This window comes from Macrotis lagotis, chromosome 6, assembly GCF_037893015.1.
Source record: "Macrotis lagotis isolate mMagLag1 chromosome 6, bilby.v1.9.chrom.fasta, whole genome shotgun sequence".
NCBI lineage: Eukaryota > Metazoa > Chordata > Mammalia > Peramelemorphia > Peramelidae > Macrotis > Macrotis lagotis.
The window spans coordinates 68,068,854-68,086,980 of record NC_133663.1 but is presented as its reverse complement, the minus strand read 5'-3'; the positions used below and the strand labels follow the sequence as shown (position 1 = coordinate 68,086,980).

Genomic DNA, 18,127 nt, shown 5'->3' with positions numbered 1-18,127 from the left:
CTGGAAAGAATGAGATCAAAAAGAAGAGAAAAGGAAAAAAAAGACAATTGAAACATTTCATAAATGTACAAAAGAGATCGGAAAGAAATTGATACCTAAGGAGAAACAGACAAGTAGGAAAACTTGGAAAATAAAATTAAATTTATTTTATGTGTGTGTACGTGTGTATATATATATATATATATATATATTAAAGCAAGCTATATGGACTTGAGATTCATAATTTTATATATAATCCTTTTATGTTCTATTTTGTGTATGGAAGTGCTCACTGGGAGGTATCTGTTAAATGCAGAATACAAAATTTTAATTTAATTTGAAAGTATTCAGCAAAATATGAAGTAAGGTCATCAGCCAAGATGGTCAGGGAAGAGATAAAGAGAGGAAAGTTTTGGAATTCCTAATGTGATCAATAGTATAGATTGTCAATTAGTTGTTGTTCAATTGTTTCAGTCACATCTGACTCTTCATGATCTCATTTGAAAAGCATCACCTTGTTTGTGTCATGGATCCAATTGTAGTTGAGTGAAACTTATTTATACTTTTTTAGAATATTGATTTTAAAGTTATAACATACAAAGGATACAAAAGAAACCAATTACACTGGAATTCAATTATCAAAAAATATTTTTAAAAACTAAGTTCATAGACTCTAAGTTAAGAGAATAAAAATTTGTAGTAGAATGGGCAACTTCCTCTAGAATTGATCAGCAGCATGTAAGCAGGAGCAGAGGAGGCAGACAGTGGGAGTAATTTGAATTTGGTCCTTGCAGGTATGAAAAGGCCCTTTTAACTGCATTCACTTTTTTTGATTATGAATAGAGTAACCCAAAACTTTCTTCAGTAGCCTAGTAATTCAACCAACATTCTAAATGAAGTTTCCCACCCATTTCTTTCAACAACAAATTTAGACAAAGCACCAAAGATATGTGGAACTCCCCAAAATGGATTAAGAACAAAGGCTTGAAATCTTGGATGAGCTGCAAAGATGAGCAGTAAAGAATGCCCCTCTCTGGCCTTCCCAAAGACTCTGGGACTTGTGGCTGATTTCTCAAGAGTTCATTTTTTCCTCTTTGGATCATTGCTCTCGCCCTGGAGCAAAATTCTGGGAAAATCTGAATAAATCTTACAAATGGTTTAGTGCCTGGATTTCCCCAGAAGTGAATAAAACATTTTCCAACTCCCAGATAGTCACAATATAGGCATAATGTTTGTGTAGAGAATGAAAAGTCTTGGTTTTATTCATCATATCACAATTTATCCACTTAAAAGGATGAATAAATACAGAAACAAAATACACTAATAACCCATCAGATTGATTAGACTTCTCTAAGAAGGTAAAGACACTTTGTACAACTGTCAGGCAAACACTTCTCATAGACCTTGAACCTGCCCCAGACAAACAAATCACAGCAATGTTGCAGAAGGTTGGCAAGGTCCTGGTCTCCTGGCCCCTCATGCCTTGGCATTAAGCTTTTATAGAAGATGCTCTTCTCTGAGATTCACGATGTTAAGGAAACCTTTTGCCTCTAGGAAGCTGCTGCCCAAACATTCAAACTCAGGAATTCTCTCTTGGGAACTCTCAAACTCAATTATTCAAGGTGTACTCCCCCACCTCCAAAGACTAGAATCATCCATTCTCAATGTATCAGGGATTGGACTCAAGCACTTCCTACAGATCAAGAAATATGTTTTGATCCTTCCATTGAGACCAATGTTGTGGCCATTCGCTAAAGGACGTGTGTGGCTAGCTGCTCCTGATTGATCCCCTTGTGTCCCTGTGGCAGGAGGTGGGTCAAGAAGAGCCCCACAGTCAGGAGCCCTTGCCTTTTCCCCCCCCTTCTTCTTTGAGCACACAACTTGGGGGTCTGCCATAATTGGCTTGGATTTTCATCCTGGACGTGAGAGAAGGACTGTTTCTTACCTCTTCACCCCCAACAGTCATAGCAGCTCTGACAATCAGAACATGGCCATGGAGCCCAGGCTAGTGGATGAAATTAGCTGCCCATCAGCAAAGAGCCAACCCAACCCGAGGGAAAGGCAACTACTCTTCCAAGAGATGATTTGTTTTTTGCAAGGCAAAAGGGGTTAAGTGGCTTGCCCAAGGCCACACAGCTAGGCAATGATTAAGTGTCTGAGGCCGGATTTTGAACTCAGGTCCTCCTGACTCCAGGACAGGTTCTCTATCCACTATGGCACCTAGCCGCCCCCCAAGAGATGATTTGACCTGCAGTAAAGTGACAGGGGACTTTGAGGTAAGAAAGTTCCAGGGCCAGGAGATATGAGGTACTTCTCAGTATTGTTTTTGAGCCTTAATTTTGAGTCCATTCTCCTGCTGGGTAAGTGCCACTAAGTTTGGGGAAATGTTTTTATAATTTCAAGTCTTACTGTGCTCTTCGGTAATATTGCTTAAGAGCACCAGACCTGGGGCGGCTAGGTGGCGCAGTGGATACAGCATTGACCTTGGAGTCAGGAGGACCTGAGTTCAAATCCGGCCTCAGACACTTAATCATTGCCTAGCTGTATGGCCTTGGGCAAGTCACTGAACCCCATTGCCTAACAAAAACTAAAAAAAAAAAAGTACTAGACCTGAAGTCAGGAAGATCTAAATTCAAATTTTTACTAGCTTTGGGACCTGGGAAAGTAAAAACAAAAAACAAAAAACCCAACCCTCTCTGTGACTCAGTTTCCTCATCTAATAGCATTTACCTCCCAAAGTTGTCAGTAGAATAAAAATGGATGATATTTGTAAGGTACTTTGCAACTCTTAAGTGCTACATAAATGTTAACTATTATTCTCAGTAAACATGTTTTTATAAAGTTAAAGTCATCTGGCTATTTACTGTTGAGGAACATGCTAGATAGGGGTTTGTGAGCAACACTAGAATGTTTATCTCCTTAGGGTTACTCCAACTAGCAAAAGGAATAAGAGTAGTATCTGACATATAGGGATTGAACTTGAAAGCCAATTATGAGCTGGGGAGAGAATAAGTCCAGAAGGGGTTATCTCATGGAGATAACCAATTACTAGGGAGGGTAGTCTAATAATTATAATACAAAATTGAATATAATGAATACAAGAGAAGTGCAATATACTAACCAAGATCCAAACCCAAAAGGCATAAAAAAGCTATAATTTTAGGTTCAGTATGGAGAACATAATGATACCTCTTGGCAAATCACATCAGGTAGACAGGGAATTTTGAACTATCAATAACTTACAGTGGATTTAGCATTCTTTTATTGTGGACAATAACAAGAAAATTGATACTTGGCCTTTTTTTTTCTTTCCTTCATAGCATTTTACCACCTTATATTTTTCACTTTGGTTTTTCTTATATAAATTTTTTTTTAGGTTTTTTCAAGGCAAATGGGGTTAAGTGGCTTGCCCAAGGCCAAACAGCTAAGTAATTATTAAGTGTCTGAGACCGGATTTGAACCCAGGTACTCCTGACTCCAGGGCCGGTGCTTTATCCACTGTGCCACCTAGCTGCCCCCCCCCTTATATAGATTTGAAATGTGTATTTAATTTTGGAAAAATGTTTTAAGAAAGGACATTGAGGGGCAGCTAAGTGGCGCAGTGGATAGAGCACCGGTCCTGGAGTCAGGAGGACCTGAGTTCAAATGGAACCTCAGACACTTAATAATTACCTAGCTGTGTGACCTTGGGCAAGTCACTTAACCTCACTGCCTTGTAAAATCCAAAAAAAAAAAAGAAAGGACACTGAAAAAATTAAGCACACTCAAAATAAAATACAAAGGGTGTGATGAGGTGATTTAAAACCCTGTTTTATGAGCAATAATTGAGGGAAATAATGATGTACAGCTTGGGGAATAAAAGATTCAGGAGATATGTGATCACAGTTTTCAAAGAGTTGAAGGCATGCCATGAGAAAAGAGACTAAGACTTCTGATTGATATACAGAACACAATTTCAGCTCTGTAGAAATATTAGCCAGGATTTCAACTCCAAAGCATTTTATATAAAATTCTTTTAAACAACAGAGAGAATGATACCTGGAAACCCTAAACCCACTTAAGGGGTGAGAGATTGGACCAGAGACATTCTTCTTCATTTTCATGTGTGTCTAAACACACATACACATACAAGTGTATGACAGGCATATTCATGTGTAATTACATATTCAGATGTGTGTCTATACACACACACATACAAGTGTATTAGAGGCATATTTATGCATAATTATATATTCAGATGTGTCTATATACACATACACATACAAGTGTATGCATTAGATGCATAATTATGCATAATTACATATTCAGATGTGTCTATACACACATGCACACAAGTGTATGCATTAGAGACATAATTATGCATAATTACATATTCAGATGTATATGTATTAGAGGCATATTTATGCATAATTACATATTCAGGTGTGTGTCTATACACACATACACATACAAGTGTATGCATCAGAGGCGTATTTATGCATAATTACACATTCAGGTTTGTATATGCACGTATGTGTATAAGGGGCATATTTATGCATAATTACAGATTCGTGTGTATGTGTGTGTGTGTGTGTGTGGTTCCAGACTGTCTTTTGGGAGAAATTCATGACAGAAAAACCATCCTGTGAGAAGCTGGCGTCTCCACATACCCCTAATGTCCCGAGACTTTGGGAAGTTTTCCATCGGGCAACGCGGGCTCTTTGTCGGCTGGGCCGGGGCGTCCGTGCTTCTCTTTGCCCGCACGCACTTGCCTTTTGGCGGGTCCCGTTGCCCGGAGCCTGCGCCGGGGCCCCTGGGCCAGGGGCCCTTCCTCGGTCCTCTTGCCTGGGCCCTGGCCCGTGTCCGCGGCCGTTTCTCCGTCCCCATCCGCCCGTGCGCAGGTGTGGGCGGCGGGCCCGGCTCCCGGCCTTCCTTCGCGTCCGCACGGCGGCGCGGCGCGGCCCGGCCCGGCCCGGCGGCGGAGGCTCACTCGGGCCCCGGAGCGGCGCGGCCCGGCCCGGCGGCGGAGGCTCACTCGGGCCCCGGAGCGGCGCGGCCCGGCCCGGCGGCGGAGGCTCACTCGGGCCCCGGAGCGGCCCGGCCCGGCCCGGCGGCGGAGGCTCACTCGGGCCCCGGAGCGGCCCGGCCCGGCCCCCGGCCCGGCCCGGCGGCGGAGGCTCACTCGGGCCCCGGAGCGGCCCGGCCCGGCCCGGCGGCGGAGGCTCACTCGGGCCCCGGAGCCGCCGCCGCCGCCCCGGCCGCCCGTGGCCACTGTGACCTCACTTTGGCAGAGAACAAGCGAGGCGGCGGAGGCCGTGACCTCCCCGGGGCGCACGGGGGCCCGGCCGTGCCCGCGAGGGCCGCCGTCCGCCGGCTTGGGGCCGGGAGCCCGGGCCCGGGGCGCACGGGCGCCGGGGAGGGGGCGGGGCCCGCGGGAACGCGCCCGCCGCGCTACGTGCCGTGACGTCACCGCGCCCCACGGCGCGGAAGGGGGCGGAGCCTCTCCCGCCGAGCCTGCAGATGCGGGAGCGTCTGCGGCGACCGGACCTGGGCTCGGAGAGCGCCGGGGCCCTCCGGGACGGAGTGGCTCTAGACGGAGGAGCCGCCGGGCAGCGGTAGGGCCGCCCAGCTTTGGGCCGGGCGCCACCGCTTCGCTTCCTCCGCCAGAAGCCCCTCCTCCCCGCCTCCCCGGCCATGGAATTCCCGGACCTGGGAGCGCACTGCTCGGAAGCGACCTGTCAGCGCCTGGGTGAGGGGCGGGGCTTAGACGGGAAGCGGCGGGGGCGGGGCGGGGCGGGGGCGGGGCTTGAGATGGGGGAGGAGAGAGCCCCGGCTGGGGTCTGGGGGGGGCCGCTTCAGAGAGGCAGGGGCTAAATGAGCCCCGAAGCCAGGCCACAGGGCACTCTGTCAGCATTATATAATCATCAGAAGTTATGTAACGAGCTAGCAGAATGCATCCTATGGCATGACTATACATATATATGTATCAGTTGTATTAGTAATTAACGGACTATATCTTCTGTGATTATAACTGCCACAATGCATTCTATATCGTAATTACATAGTATTGATAGTGTTAGCAATTATATGTGTATTATGTAATTATAACTTGCATAAAGCATCATATATCGTGATTATATATATCAATTGTATTAGTAATTAATGTAATACAGATTCTATGATTATAACTGCCACAATGCATTCTATATCATAATTAATTACATAGTATTGATAGTGTTAGCAATTATATGTGTATTATGTAATTATAACTTGCATAATGCATCATATATCGTGACTATACATATCAATTGTATTAATAATTAATGTAATATAGATTCTATGATCATAACTGCCACAATGCATTCTATATCATAATTATATATGTATTATGTAATTATAGCTTGCATAATGCATCATATATCATGATTATATATATATCAATTGTATTAGCAATTAATGGAATATAAATTCTATAATTATAACTGCCACAATGCATTATATATCATAATTTCTTATGTATTATGTAATTATAACTTGCACAATGCATCATGTATCATGATTATAACTTGTATAATGCATCATATATCATGATTATATATATCAATTGTATTAGTAATTAATGGAATATAAATTCTATAATTATAACTGGCACGATGAATTCTATTTCATAATTATATATGTATTATATAATTATAACTTGCATAATGCATTATATATCCTATTTATATAATATTGTGTATTATAATATTATATATTATAATATAGTAGTAATTATAGAACATTATATATTTATAACTATCACAAGAACAATGATATATTGATTATATTAACTATTGTATTATGTGTGTTCATGCACATACACCCACATATAAAATGCAGCTGGAGTTGTGTGCCCTAGAGGGAATGGTAGGGGATAGTGGGAAACCCTGGGGGGAGGGGACTGAACCAAACAAAAGAATTTAGATTATGGTATGAATGAGGCATGATTTCTAGACACTATTTGCAGATTTCCTGCCTCTCAAGTGTGATGCCTGCTCTGGCATATTCTGCGCAGATCATGTGGCCTATGACCAACATCATTGTGACTCTGCCTACAAAAAGGTGAGTTTAGGGGTTGATTAGAATTTCTTCTTATTTCATATGGGTGAGAGAGGAAGGTTGTTTAAAAATAAATTTGACCATATCGATGCTCAATTTATGCTTCTGTCACATATGATATGATTAAACAACTCCTCCTCCTAAACCGTTCCTCATCCCTTGACTTCTTGGGACAATTCTGGCTGTCTTATCTCTGTGACCACACCTGTCTTTGAAGGCTCCTTTTTATCCTTTCCCTCTCTAAATGTTGGCTTTTTCTCCATTTACTTTGTCCCTTGATAATTTCATCTGGCCCCATGCCTTCAACTGTTATTTCTGAGAATAATTTCCATATCTGCAGCCTTACCATGTCCTATCTTCATTTTTTGCTGAGTCACCCAAGCTCAACCAGTCCTCTTTGGCTCTTGCCTCTCTCTAGTCCTTCTAGAAGTGCTGTCAGTTTTGCTTCTAAAATATCCCTCAAGTATCTACTCCTTTTCTTATTATTCCCATTTATTCAGACCCTCTTAGCTATTCCCCTGGCCTAACTGGTTGTTGCTTCCATTATCTTCTCCCTCTATCTTCCAACTCCATCTTATACCAGGTAAGTCTTCCTAAAACTTGGTACTAATCATGGGTTTCCTATGCTCAGATGCTCATTTTACTATTCAAAAGGCTGACATTCAGAGCCCTCCAACCTACTTTTCTAGTCATATATAGAACATAATACATCTAACAACTTATCTGACCTATTCTGGACCTTGTCACTTATGGGTGAGATTGATCCCTGCCCCCCACCCCCCAAAAAATCCAGTTGGTTGAATTCTGCCTTTCCTTCGGTATCTAGATAAAGTGCCATGTCCTACATGAAGATTTGATATCTTTAGCTAGGTGATTCTTTCCTCTAAATTCTTATAGATCTATATATCTGATGGTACAGCTCACATTTGTCTTGCTTAATGGTGATTTGTTTGTGGCTCATCATTAATGTCATCTAATAGATAGCATTTATAGAGCTTTAAAGTTTGTAAAGAGTTTTACCTTTGGAAGTATGTGCTTTTTCTTTTTTTTAGGTTTTAGTATATGCTTTTTGATCTCCATTTTATAGGTGCGGAAACTGAGACAGCTAGAAATCAAATGGCTTGCCCACAATCACCTAGCTGATATCTGGGGCCAAATTTGAACTCAGGAGTTTCTGATTCCAAGTCTAGTGCGCTATCCACTGCACCACCCAGACAGACACCTGTCCTATTCCATGATGATAGTGTGTCCTACATAGTAGATGTCCCATAGGTATACATTAAATGAATCTCCCTACTTCATCCAAGCTTGAGGCTATGCCATTGCTGCTGTTGGATTAAAAAAACTTAGAGGGCAAAGTTCCCAGTTTACTAGATTTTCTTCATTGCCATTAGTATGGTAGAATAAACAAAGGACCCCTAGATGTGCCTGTCCTTTTACTCCTGGCTGTAGGATGTACAGGTGCCTGTTTGCCCACTGTGCAATGTCCCAGTGCCTGTGGCAAGAGGGGAATCACCCGACCGTGCCGTGGGAGATCATATCGACAGGGATTGTCGCTCTGACCCAGCGCAACGCAAGCGCAAGGTGAGGGAATTATACTAGTTCTTTCCCTGGGTGGGAACCGTGGATACTTGTTTTATATCCATGAGAAAGGCCCGAGAGGTTGGGGAAGGCTGACTTTTTAGGTGACAGTAATGGTTGAGTGGAGGGGGGGGTGGAGGCCATTGTTATGGGATGTCTGCTGGCTGTCCTGGTAGATCTTCACCAATAAGTGTAGCCGTCCCGGCTGCCGGCAGCGGGAAATGATGGAGCTGACCTGTGAACGCTGTGGCCGAAACTTCTGTCTCAAGCACAGGCACCCCCTGGACCATGAGTGCCCCGGGAACAAATTGCCTTCCAGTCAGACTGGGTAACTTGGGGACCCTTACAGATCCCCCAAGAACCAGGCCCACTTGCCCCATTGGAATGCCCTCAGCATCTCCCTAGAACCATCATCCCCATTCTAGTGGAGGAAACCCTTTGTGTTCCCTTGGTTGTTTGTTCTTCATTATCTCCACCTCCCACTATCTCCTTGGAGAAGAGGGAATGGAAGGCGATTTGTTCCTGGGGTGGACGTGGAAGGTATTTCTCCCCTGCAGACCTGCAGCTATCTCCAGAGCCCAGGGCTTAAGTTCTAGCACAACCCCAGTCCCTGGCCCAGGGTTGGGGAGAACCTCCCCCTCTGCTCACAGCAGGTATGTATAGTTCCACTTCTCCCCACCTTATTTCTCATCTATGCTTCTATCCCCAATTAGTTTTTTTTCCCTCTTTCTCCTAGAGGAGCCGAGTCACCAACTCTTGCCTTGCAGAATGGCCTGGTGAGTTTTGATGGGAACAGAGGAGGGGGATCAAATGGGGGGGTGAATAAGAAGATGACTGATGCGTCTATCTCTGCAGAGTGAAGATGAAGCCCTCCAGCAAGCCCTGATGCTGTCTCTGACTGAGGCCAAGCCTCTTGCTCCTAGGTAGCTGCTGCTATGAGAATTGGGAAGGTGGTGGAGGTGGAGGCGCTGAGTTTGGGGATGAAGGGGCTCATGATACTGTCTCAAGCTGACTCTTTACTCTCAGTACTCAAGAGGAAGAAGACCTAGCTCTGGCCCAAGCGTTGTCAGCCAGTGAGGAGGAATACCGAAAGCAGCAGGTACTGTGCTAAATAGGAATGGAAAGGGGGAGGTTTCTTCATAGACTCCACCCAAGGGCTCCCCTAATTTTAACCCTCCCTCTCTCTCTTTCCCCAGGCTCAGAGCCGAAGCCTGAAACCTTCCAACTGCAGCCTTTGCTAGGGCCCTGGGCAGTTGAGTGGGGAGGGTGACTCAGCTTTAGAGGGGCTGTGGCCCTCACCCTTCCAATGTCTCCTGGAAGAGGCTAGAAGCTCAATCCAAGAATGACAGTGGAGATTAAGGAAGAACACACCGGAGTGCCTCTGAGTTCAAGGTTGTAGGAGCTGCTGGATCTTCTGTGCCCCCCATGGAGGGGTTACCCCAGGAACTGTTGCATATATCCCTTGGTGGGCAGGCGGAACTTGGAAAGGAATAAAGTATCTGCCCAAATAGTGGTGCCCCTCTGGTTATGACTGCCTTTCTCTAAATACAGAATGGAGCTCAGGTTTCACTCCACACTTTATTTCTGTATTTCTGAGGTCCTGTTTCCCTGAAATGTGAGGTATACCATTCCCACATCAAAGTGAATTGGGGAACTAGATCTCCTGGCTGCACAGCTACAGAAGTCTGGATCGATGAGGATGCCTCCCCGAGCTCCCAGTCATGGCCCCAGGGACTGGCTCCTTGTGACTTGAGGCGCTTCCTCATCTTGTCCCTGTTGTTGCAGGAGCCACATGTCAGCATACACCCCTCCTCGGGCCAGCAGTGCCTCATGCCTAGAATGGGGAGGAAGATAAGAAAAGGCAGAGTCAGTCAGTCCTTAATCATCTGGTGGCATCCACAGGAGATTCCACAGTTAATGTGTTAGTTTAAATTTGTTACAAGAAGTGGCTTGATGAGGAGGGGGGGAAGGGATACATTTACAAAAATAAACATGTCAATAAAAAAAAATAGAATCTTTACCTTCCTCTCTCTACAATGCACCCATCCTTGAGCACTAAAATCTGGTCAGCATTGACCACTGTAGATAGCCTGAGAAGTCAGAGAAACTAGTGGGCAAAGTTGCCCACTAGGATAAGGAGGTTTTGTTGCCCTTCTCCCACCACCCCCAGTTCCTTACCTGTGTGCCACCACAATGGTGGTACGGAGAGCACAGACTTTGGCTAGGGAAGCCTGGATGGCCCTCTCAGTTGATGTGTCCAGTGCAGATGTTGCCTACAAATGAGAAGCTAGATCACTACTCTGCCAATTTTGGGGAAGCTGCCCCAAACAGGCTGGAGTTTCATGTTAGGAAGGCTATTGAGGTCTGAGAACCAAAGTGGGTTGTTGAGGATTTGGATGAAGGTTCTGAGAGCCTTACCTCATCCAGAAGAATGACATCTGGGGCCTTGAGGATGGTTCGGGCAATGGCCACACGCTGCTTCTCTCCTCCACTCAGCTTCAACCCACGCTCGCCCACCTGGGTATCATAGCCTATGGACACCCCCGGCCCACCTCCGGTCAATGTGGTCCCTTCCCCAACTGGAGCCCAGACTGTGCTCTCCTCATTACTCCCATACTGGAGAACTCCAGGGGAGATGGGGTGAGGCCCAGAGCCAAGAACAGGCTCAGCTTGGGTTGAGGCCTGGGGGCTCCTCTCCCTGTCACTCCCTTTGCTCATTTGGCCATGCCCAAAACCCCAGCCCTTGGTCTGACCTCCTGGATGGGAATGATCCCTATCTCACCTGCTCCTGTCATTCCCCTGCCTGCCTTCAGGATTCGACTCACACCCCATCTTTCCTCTAAAATGATTTTCCATCGCTCTGCATTCATCTTGTGACTTTCTGGGCACTGACATATGGCCAATGTGAGCTCCTTGAGGCAGCAACTGCTTCTTATTTAATAATAGGTAACATTTATAGAACTCTTGGCATGTTCCAGGGGCAGATAGAGCAATGGACCTGCAGTTAAGAGTTCCAATCCTACTTCAGACACTCACTAGCTGGGTGACCCTCTGTGCCTCAGTTTCTTCATCTAGAAAATGAGCTGGAGAAGGAAATGACAAACCACCCCATTATCTCTGCCAAGAAAACCCCAGATGAGATCATGATGCATCAGACACACTTCAACAACACGGGCCAAGCACTACTACTTGGTGTGATTCCCCACTACAACTCTGGGAGGGAGTGGTTATTATTCTTGCCATTTTACAGATGAGGAAAATGAGGCAGGTAGGGGGAGTTGCTTGCCCAGAGATCAGATTAAACTTGGGCCTGGCCCTCAATCCACCATGCCAGCACCTGGCACGGGACTTGGTAAAGCTTGGGACTCTCATTAGAGATTTGTCCCCAACGGTGGCACTGGGCTGGGCAAGGGTCTGTCCTAGGAAGTCACCCACCTTCAGGGAAGGCCAGGATGGCGTCATGGATCCCGGCAGCCTGGGCGGCGCTTTCCACCTCAGAGTCTGAAGCCATGACTCGGCCGTATCGGATATTGTTAGCGATGGTGTCGTTGAAGAGGACCGTGTCCTGGGGTACGACTCCAATGTGGGAGCGAAGTGAAGACTGGGTCACCTGAGGCCAAGAGAACAGCCATCCTGATCGACTAAGGTGCTTCTCCAAGCCGGAGTGGCAGGCTGCCTTTCCTAGTCAGACAGGGCCCCTGACCACCTCTCTGGGAACCCAACCTAAGAAAAGACCTCTAACCCCCACCACAGGCCCCTCTTCTGCCCTCACTTGTGAAATGTCCTGTCCATCTATGCGGATGTGCCCGGAGCTGATGTCATAGAAACGGAACAGCAGGCGCAGGATGGTGCTCTTCCCCGCCCCTGAGGGCCCCACCTGTTGTGGGAGAAGTGATAGAACCACATGAGTCCCATAGAAGCTGCCAGATCCACTCAGACTGCCACTTCTTGTTCCTACTCCCCCAAATCTATCTGTGACTTCTCCATCTCCCTCCCAGGAGCGCCACACAAATTTTCTCCCATTCTCACCCAACATATCTAGACCCTAAGAGGGAACCAGGGACTGTAGTATGGATCCTAGGAAAAGGCTTTCTTCCCCAGAACCTTATGAAGAGGTTTACAAATGTGAAAAATGAGGCTTAGAGAGGAGGCAGTAGGATTGGGGTGGGGGGGTGGGCAGGACTTGTTTTTCCCACCATACCATACTGAATATAGCTAAGGAAAAAGGGGTGAGTCAATAGGGACAGAGGGCACATGAATCCTTACCAAGGCCAGGGTCTGTCCAGGCATCACAGCAAAGGAGATATCTTGCAAGGTCTCCCGCCTGGGAGAACAGAGTTGGTTAGCTATTAGATCAAGACCTTCTCCCTTAAAGAGAGAAGACAGAGGCAGAAAATGCCACTGAAGAGAGGAGGGGGAATGAGGAAATGGGGGAAGAGCAGAGGATCTTCCCATCTGTGGAGGGGGATGGGGCAAGGACATTCCGCAGTGAGGGGTGGTGGGAGGTCCCTTACCCATCTGTGTAGCTGAAATGTACGTTCTCAAACTCAATATGTCCTTTCTGAAACTTCAAGGGTGGGGCCCCTGGGACATCCTTTACCTAAGAAGACCATGAACACAGATCTGGTCCAGGACTCCTTTCCAGAGTTAGGATTGCAGTGGCCTGCTCCTCAGACTAGTTTACTCTACTCACCTCGGCTTCTTCCTTCAGCAAGTCAAGCATGTTCTCCATGTCAATAAAATTGGTCTGAATCATCCTGGGGGATGAAAGGCAACGTGTTGGCAGAGGAAGGAAGCCACAGAGAAGGGGAAAAGGGATGATGGAAGGCAGTGACCAAGAGGGCTGAGGTAAAGAACCCACCTGTAGTAAGTGCCAAACCAGTTGAGAGGCATGTAGAGTTGGATGATATAAGTGCCAAACAAGACAAAATCTCCGACCTTTAGACAAGGAACAAGGAGGGCTGGACCTGTTTTCCCCCGTCTGCCTTAGTCCTTTTCAGTCACCCTCCCATTACATCACCCCGGTCTCTCTTCCCTTAAGCCTCTCACCTGGAGCTGCTGCTCACTAACAAAGTAGGCACAGAGAAGAGAACCGGCAAGGAGCCCCACCCCGATCACCAGATTCTGTGTCTGGTTTAGCAAGACCAGGGATGCGTTGGACTTCCACTCCAGACTCTGAAGGATGGGGAAACAGGGGATGCGCCAGCATGAATGGCTGGCCTCCACATGTGACTCCCACCCTCCCTAGGATGCCACTCCCAAGTGTCCCCCAGCTCAGACCTTCTTCTCCCGGCCAGTCTCACCTGGTACTTGATGATAGCTTCCTTATATCGTTCCACTTCATAACTTTCTGCGTTGTAGTATCTCACCTACAGAAGTCAAAACCTACTGTAGCACCTGGGCCTTAGCTTGAGGCCCCACCAATGCTTCCCAGAGTCACACCCACCAACCACAGGTTGAAGACAGTAGGAGACAGAAGTTGGAAGGGACCCTACAAGTCATTTAGCTAGTCCATCTCCCTCATTTTACAGTTGAGGACACCGAGGCCTGGAGGGGAAGTGACTTGTCTGCAGCCACCCTAGAACAAATGAAGGGGCTGAGCCAGGATTTGAGGCTGGTAAAGTGCTCTGCCATCACCCCTCTCATCCAGACTTAGTCCCTCATCATTGTGGCCTTCCGCACGGACAGTAGTGAGTGCTAAACCCCATTACCGTCTCGAAGTTGAGCAGGGAGTCCACTGCTCGGGCCCGGGTTGCATTCTCCTGTGTATTCATATCACGACGAAACTTGGTTCTCCACTCAGTGACTAAAATCGTCAAGGCTGGAGGGTGGTAGGAGCAGTTGGGGTAGGGAGAAGATACAGCAGTTTCCCCAACAATCCAGGCAGGGATCAACCACGTGTATTCACCACTTATCACAAGACTAACTCAATTACAAGCCTAGAGCTGAGCTGCTTCTTCAGATACCACCAGGACTTCCCTTTGTATACCCCATCCCCCAGTGGCATCTCACATATTGATCCAGCACCTTTTCTATTTCACGTGAGTAATTTAACAAAGGAACTATAACACATGCTGTTTGGGTACCAATTCTCCCTGACCCTGGCCTGCAGCTGGAACTGACAGAAGAAAATATTCATTATCTCTCTTTCCTCGCTCCGTCCCTGAATTCAACTGATGATCATCAAGAAAAATCACAAGGAACCATCAAAGTGATTTTTGTTGTTAATAAGCAATGAGATCTTATTGGAAATTGCCAGCCCTTCCCCCCCCCCCCCCCAGTTGACTATAAGTCATGGAACGGGGACTCACTGAGGTAAAGGGTCATGCAGACGAAGACAATGAGGCCAAACCAAGCATTGAAGAACATGCTGAAGTAGATGATGCCGATGATGATGTCAGCCAAAGTTGGCAAGATGTTAAATATCAGGTAGCTGCCAAACGGGCATGGAGCGGAGGATGAATGGAGAGGAAGGGGGATGCCCCGAGGCCTGCCCCGCTTCTCCCAGGATCTTCCCTTCTGCGTTTCCTCCCTTCAGATACCACTTGATCTTTACCTGAGCAGCCCGGTGACGCTGGCTGTGCCTCGGTCAACAACCCGAAGCACTTCCCCAGTCCGTCGCCCCAGATGCCAACGCAGGGACAGCCCGTGCAAGTGGGTGAAGAGGCGCAGCTCTACCTGACGAGCCGTGAACTGCTGCACCCGGATCCAAAGAAACGTTCGAAGGTTGCTCACAAATCCTGGGGAAGGGCCACGGGGTGAGAAGAGCTGGCTTGAAGCCACAAAGTAGGGCACACGTTAAATGATTTAAAGGAAGGAGACAGGCAATCACGGGCGGGGAGGAAGGTGCAGTTTGTGGCTCCTAAAATTGGAGATTTAGGGAGTAACTACGGTACCAGTACTGCCGGTGCCGCCCCCTTGCAAGAACTTGAGGAGGACGTAAGTGCAGACGATCCAGGCCAGAGAGCTCCAAGGGGCCCTCGCGGACAGCGCGTTCACTGCGGGGAAGAGTGAGGTCCAGTGGGTGGCCGTCCTTCGGGCTGCCCCGTCACTGGGCCCACCCCTGGCTTATCACAGGGCCCCTTCCCCACCATCTGGCCAGGGCTGTTTTGGAAGCCGGGGCTCTCCTGCCCTATTCGCTCCGAGCCTCCTCTCGGCGGGCGGCCACGGCTCGTCAGCCCTGGTCCAAATGGCCTCTTTCGGGAAGCCTTCTCCGGTCTCTCAGGGCCACAAGCGATCGCCCCCTGCTCTGGACGCCCCCCTCAGAGTTCGGGTGTCCTCCGGAACCCTCTGATTCACCTCACGACGCCTCTCGTAAGGAATAGCGGGTTGGGTGGGGTTTCTGGCCCGGCGCGGACCCCCGTGCGGTTCGCTTGGCGCCTCCAGTTCAACGCGGTGGGAGGGAGACCCCGCGGGGCAGGGCCCGAGAGAGGGGCCGGGGGCCTCACCGATGTCCCGGTAGGTGATGGGCACCAGCACGTTGAGGCCGCGCTCCAGGCCCATGAGCGCCACGCACAGCAGCACCAGCAGCTGCAGGGCCGGGCTGCCCCGCGGCCACAGGTAGCCGCCCAGCAGCCGCAGCTTCCTGCCCAGGTCTCTCCAGGTGGACGGGCGCCCGGAGGGCTGCGGGGGAAGGGTGCAGGCTCAGCGCGGGCGCGGCTCGGGCTCCGGAGGGGGCGGGGGGGGGGGGGGGCGGGGGGGGGGGCCGGGCACGCGGCTCGGGCTCCGGAGGGGGCGGGGGCCGGGCACGCGGCTCGGGCTCCGGAGGGGGCGGGGGCCGGGCACGCGGCTCGGGCTCCGGAGGGGGCGGGGGCCGGGCACACGCGCACCTGGTCCCGGTCCCGGCCGCTCTCCGCGTCGTCCTCCCAGTTGACCTGCAGGGTGTAGGCCGGGCGGCGCAGCCCCGGGGCGCAGAGCCCCAAGGCCAGGAGCCCGGCGGCGACCAGGTAGCGCAGCACCCACAGCCCGAACTGCACCTGCAACAGAGGCGGGCTGGGAGGGGGCTCGGGCGCCCCCGCCCCGCCCCGGCGCCCCCGCCCCACCCCCACCCCCCGGCCCCACCTGCTGGGCCGGGCTCCGCCGCGACCACCACCACAGCGGGCTGTTCCACGACACCAGCGCCAGGTTCTCGGCCGCCAGCGCCGCGGCCCACAGCAGCAGGAGGCCGGCGCCGTGGCCCGGCCGGCCCGAGCCCCGCGCCCGCTCCAGCAGCTGCAGCGCCAGCGCGCAGGCCCCGGCGCCGGCCCCGAGCAGGGCGGCCAGCAGCGCGTAGCCGGGCAGCGGGGCGCCGGCGGGGAGCGCGGCCCGGCCGGCCAGGGCCGCCAGGGGCAGCAGCGGCTGCAGCCCGCCCAGCAGCAGATGCAGCCCCGCCGGGAGGCCCCGCGGCCGGCCCGGGGCGGCGGCGGGCGGCGGGGCCGCCGGGGCGCGGAGCCGCGGCAGCCGCAGCCCCAGCGCCGCAGCCCCCAGCCCCAGCAGCGCGGCCGGCACGGCGGTGAAGAAGAAGCAGGGGCTCAGGCCGCCGCTGGTCCAGCGCGGGCTCAGCGGCCCCTCGGCCCCGCAGTAGCTGTCCGGGGGCGGCATGGCCCTCCCGCGGCTCCTGCTCCCTGGCCCGCTCCCGGGACGGCCCGCTGCGGGGGGAGGGGAGGCTCGGAGCCCGGGCCGCGCCGGCTCAGGCGCCCCGCCCCCAGCACTCGCTAGCGGCGTCCCATTGGCCGACCCTGCCCGAGGGGCGGCGGCCACGCCGCACGCGGAGGAAGCAAAATAAGGCAGGGTCACGTGACTAGGCCCGAGAACCTGGGGGTCCTGGATGTGAAAACCGTCTGCCCGCAGCTCCCCCCCCCCCCACCACGGCGCTCTCAGGAAAGCGGCGGCCCCGAGCCGGGTCCTCCTGTCCCGGCCCTCCCCGGCCCGTGGCGGGGGCGCAGGCGGGAGGAGCTCGACGCCGGGCACGGAAGGGGAGTGGCGCCGAGGACACCAGAGCGCGAGGGAGTCACACCGAATCCAAGTCCCTCTTTTATTCAATGCCGTCCAAGCTGTACACGGCCCTCCGGGGAGCTGCGCCGCCGGGACCCAAAAACCAAAAACCGCCGCGGCGAGCCGGCGCTCCGGGGCAGCCGGGGCCGGCCTAGGGAGAGTCCCAGCATGCAGCGCGGCCGCGAAGCGCCGGAGGGCAGCGGCGCCCCCGCCCTCGCGCGCCGCATGCCGGGAGTTGTAGTCCCGGCGGGTAGTGCGTCCGGGGCGGAACGCGCCCCACTCTTCCAAAGCGGTAGATTGCGGGGGTCAGGGCAGGGCAGGGGGCGATCAGCAGCAGCAGGGATTAGCACGGAAGGCCCCGGGGAGGCTCCTAGCGTCCACCTACGAGGGGGAGCTCCAAAGTCCTGCTCCAGCAGTGAGGAAAACCAATCCAAAACACAACCCAGCCCTCCGGGGTCTCCAGGGAGCTGTGCAAAGCAGAAGCCGAGCCCGAGCGGGGCCGACACACCAGCCCCGC

At 50.9% G+C, this 18,127-nt stretch overlaps 2 protein-coding genes across 3 annotated transcripts; one reads left to right on the top strand and one right to left on the bottom strand.

Moving 5' to 3' along the window:
* Window positions 1–5,308: 5,308 nt before the first annotated feature.
* ZFAND2B (zinc finger AN1-type containing 2B) lies at window positions 5,309–10,664 on the top strand. 2 transcript variants are annotated; one of them, XM_074191325.1, is made up of 9 exons: window positions 5,309–5,707; window positions 6,965–7,059; window positions 8,509–8,640; window positions 8,814–8,965; window positions 9,195–9,290; window positions 9,374–9,413; window positions 9,493–9,560; window positions 9,664–9,736; window positions 9,834–10,664. In XM_074191325.1, exons 1-9 carry the CDS (start codon window positions 5,653–5,655, stop codon window positions 9,876–9,878), a joined length of 756 nt encoding a protein of 251 aa, XP_074047426.1. In that variant the 5' UTR covers window positions 5,309–5,652; the 3' UTR covers window positions 9,879–10,664. The 2 variants fall into 2 exon arrangements, with proteins under 2 accessions (XP_074047426.1, XP_074047427.1); XM_074191326.1 differs by lacking the exon at window positions 9,195–9,290 and having other exon boundaries at window positions 5,310–5,707.
* On the bottom strand, window positions 10,202–17,437 carry ABCB6 (ATP binding cassette subfamily B member 6 (LAN blood group)). Its single transcript, XM_074191309.1, has 19 exons — window positions 16,699–17,437; window positions 16,467–16,613; window positions 16,086–16,260; window positions 15,534–15,635; window positions 15,194–15,377; window positions 14,949–15,070; window positions 14,349–14,458; window positions 13,941–14,006; window positions 13,687–13,812; window positions 13,499–13,575; window positions 13,331–13,394; window positions 13,152–13,237; window positions 12,904–12,961; window positions 12,410–12,514; window positions 12,073–12,247; window positions 11,056–11,168; window positions 10,816–10,910; window positions 10,659–10,727; window positions 10,202–10,471 (listed from the first exon to the last, which is right to left on the bottom strand). Exons 1-19 carry the CDS (start codon window positions 17,215–17,217, stop codon window positions 10,357–10,359), a joined length of 2,508 nt encoding a protein of 835 aa, XP_074047410.1. The 5' UTR covers window positions 17,218–17,437; the 3' UTR covers window positions 10,202–10,356.
* Between the last annotated feature and the right edge of the window lie 690 nt (window positions 17,438–18,127).

Coding starts and splice junctions, on each gene's coding strand:
- ABCB6 (XM_074191309.1), bottom strand. CDS start 17,217: ATGCCGCCCCCGGACAGCTACTGCGGGGCCGAGGGGCCGCTGAGCCCG. Junction 14,007..14,348: donor CCCTGCTCAACTTCGAGACG/GTAATGGGGTTT, acceptor TGACTTCTGTAG/GTGAGATACTACAACGCAGA. Junction 12,248..12,409: donor ATGGACAGGACATTTCACAA/GTGAGGGCAGAA, acceptor TCTTGGCCTCAG/GTGACCCAGTCTTCACTTCG.
- ZFAND2B (XM_074191325.1), top strand. CDS start 5,653: ATGGAATTCCCGGACCTGGGAGCGCACTGCTCGGAAGCGACCTGTCAG. Junction 7,060..8,508: donor GTGACTCTGCCTACAAAAAG/GTGAGTTTAGGG, acceptor TCCTGGCTGTAG/GATGTACAGGTGCCTGTTTG. Junction 8,966..9,194: donor TTGCCTTCCAGTCAGACTGG/GTAACTTGGGGA, acceptor TCTCCCCTGCAG/ACCTGCAGCTATCTCCAGAG.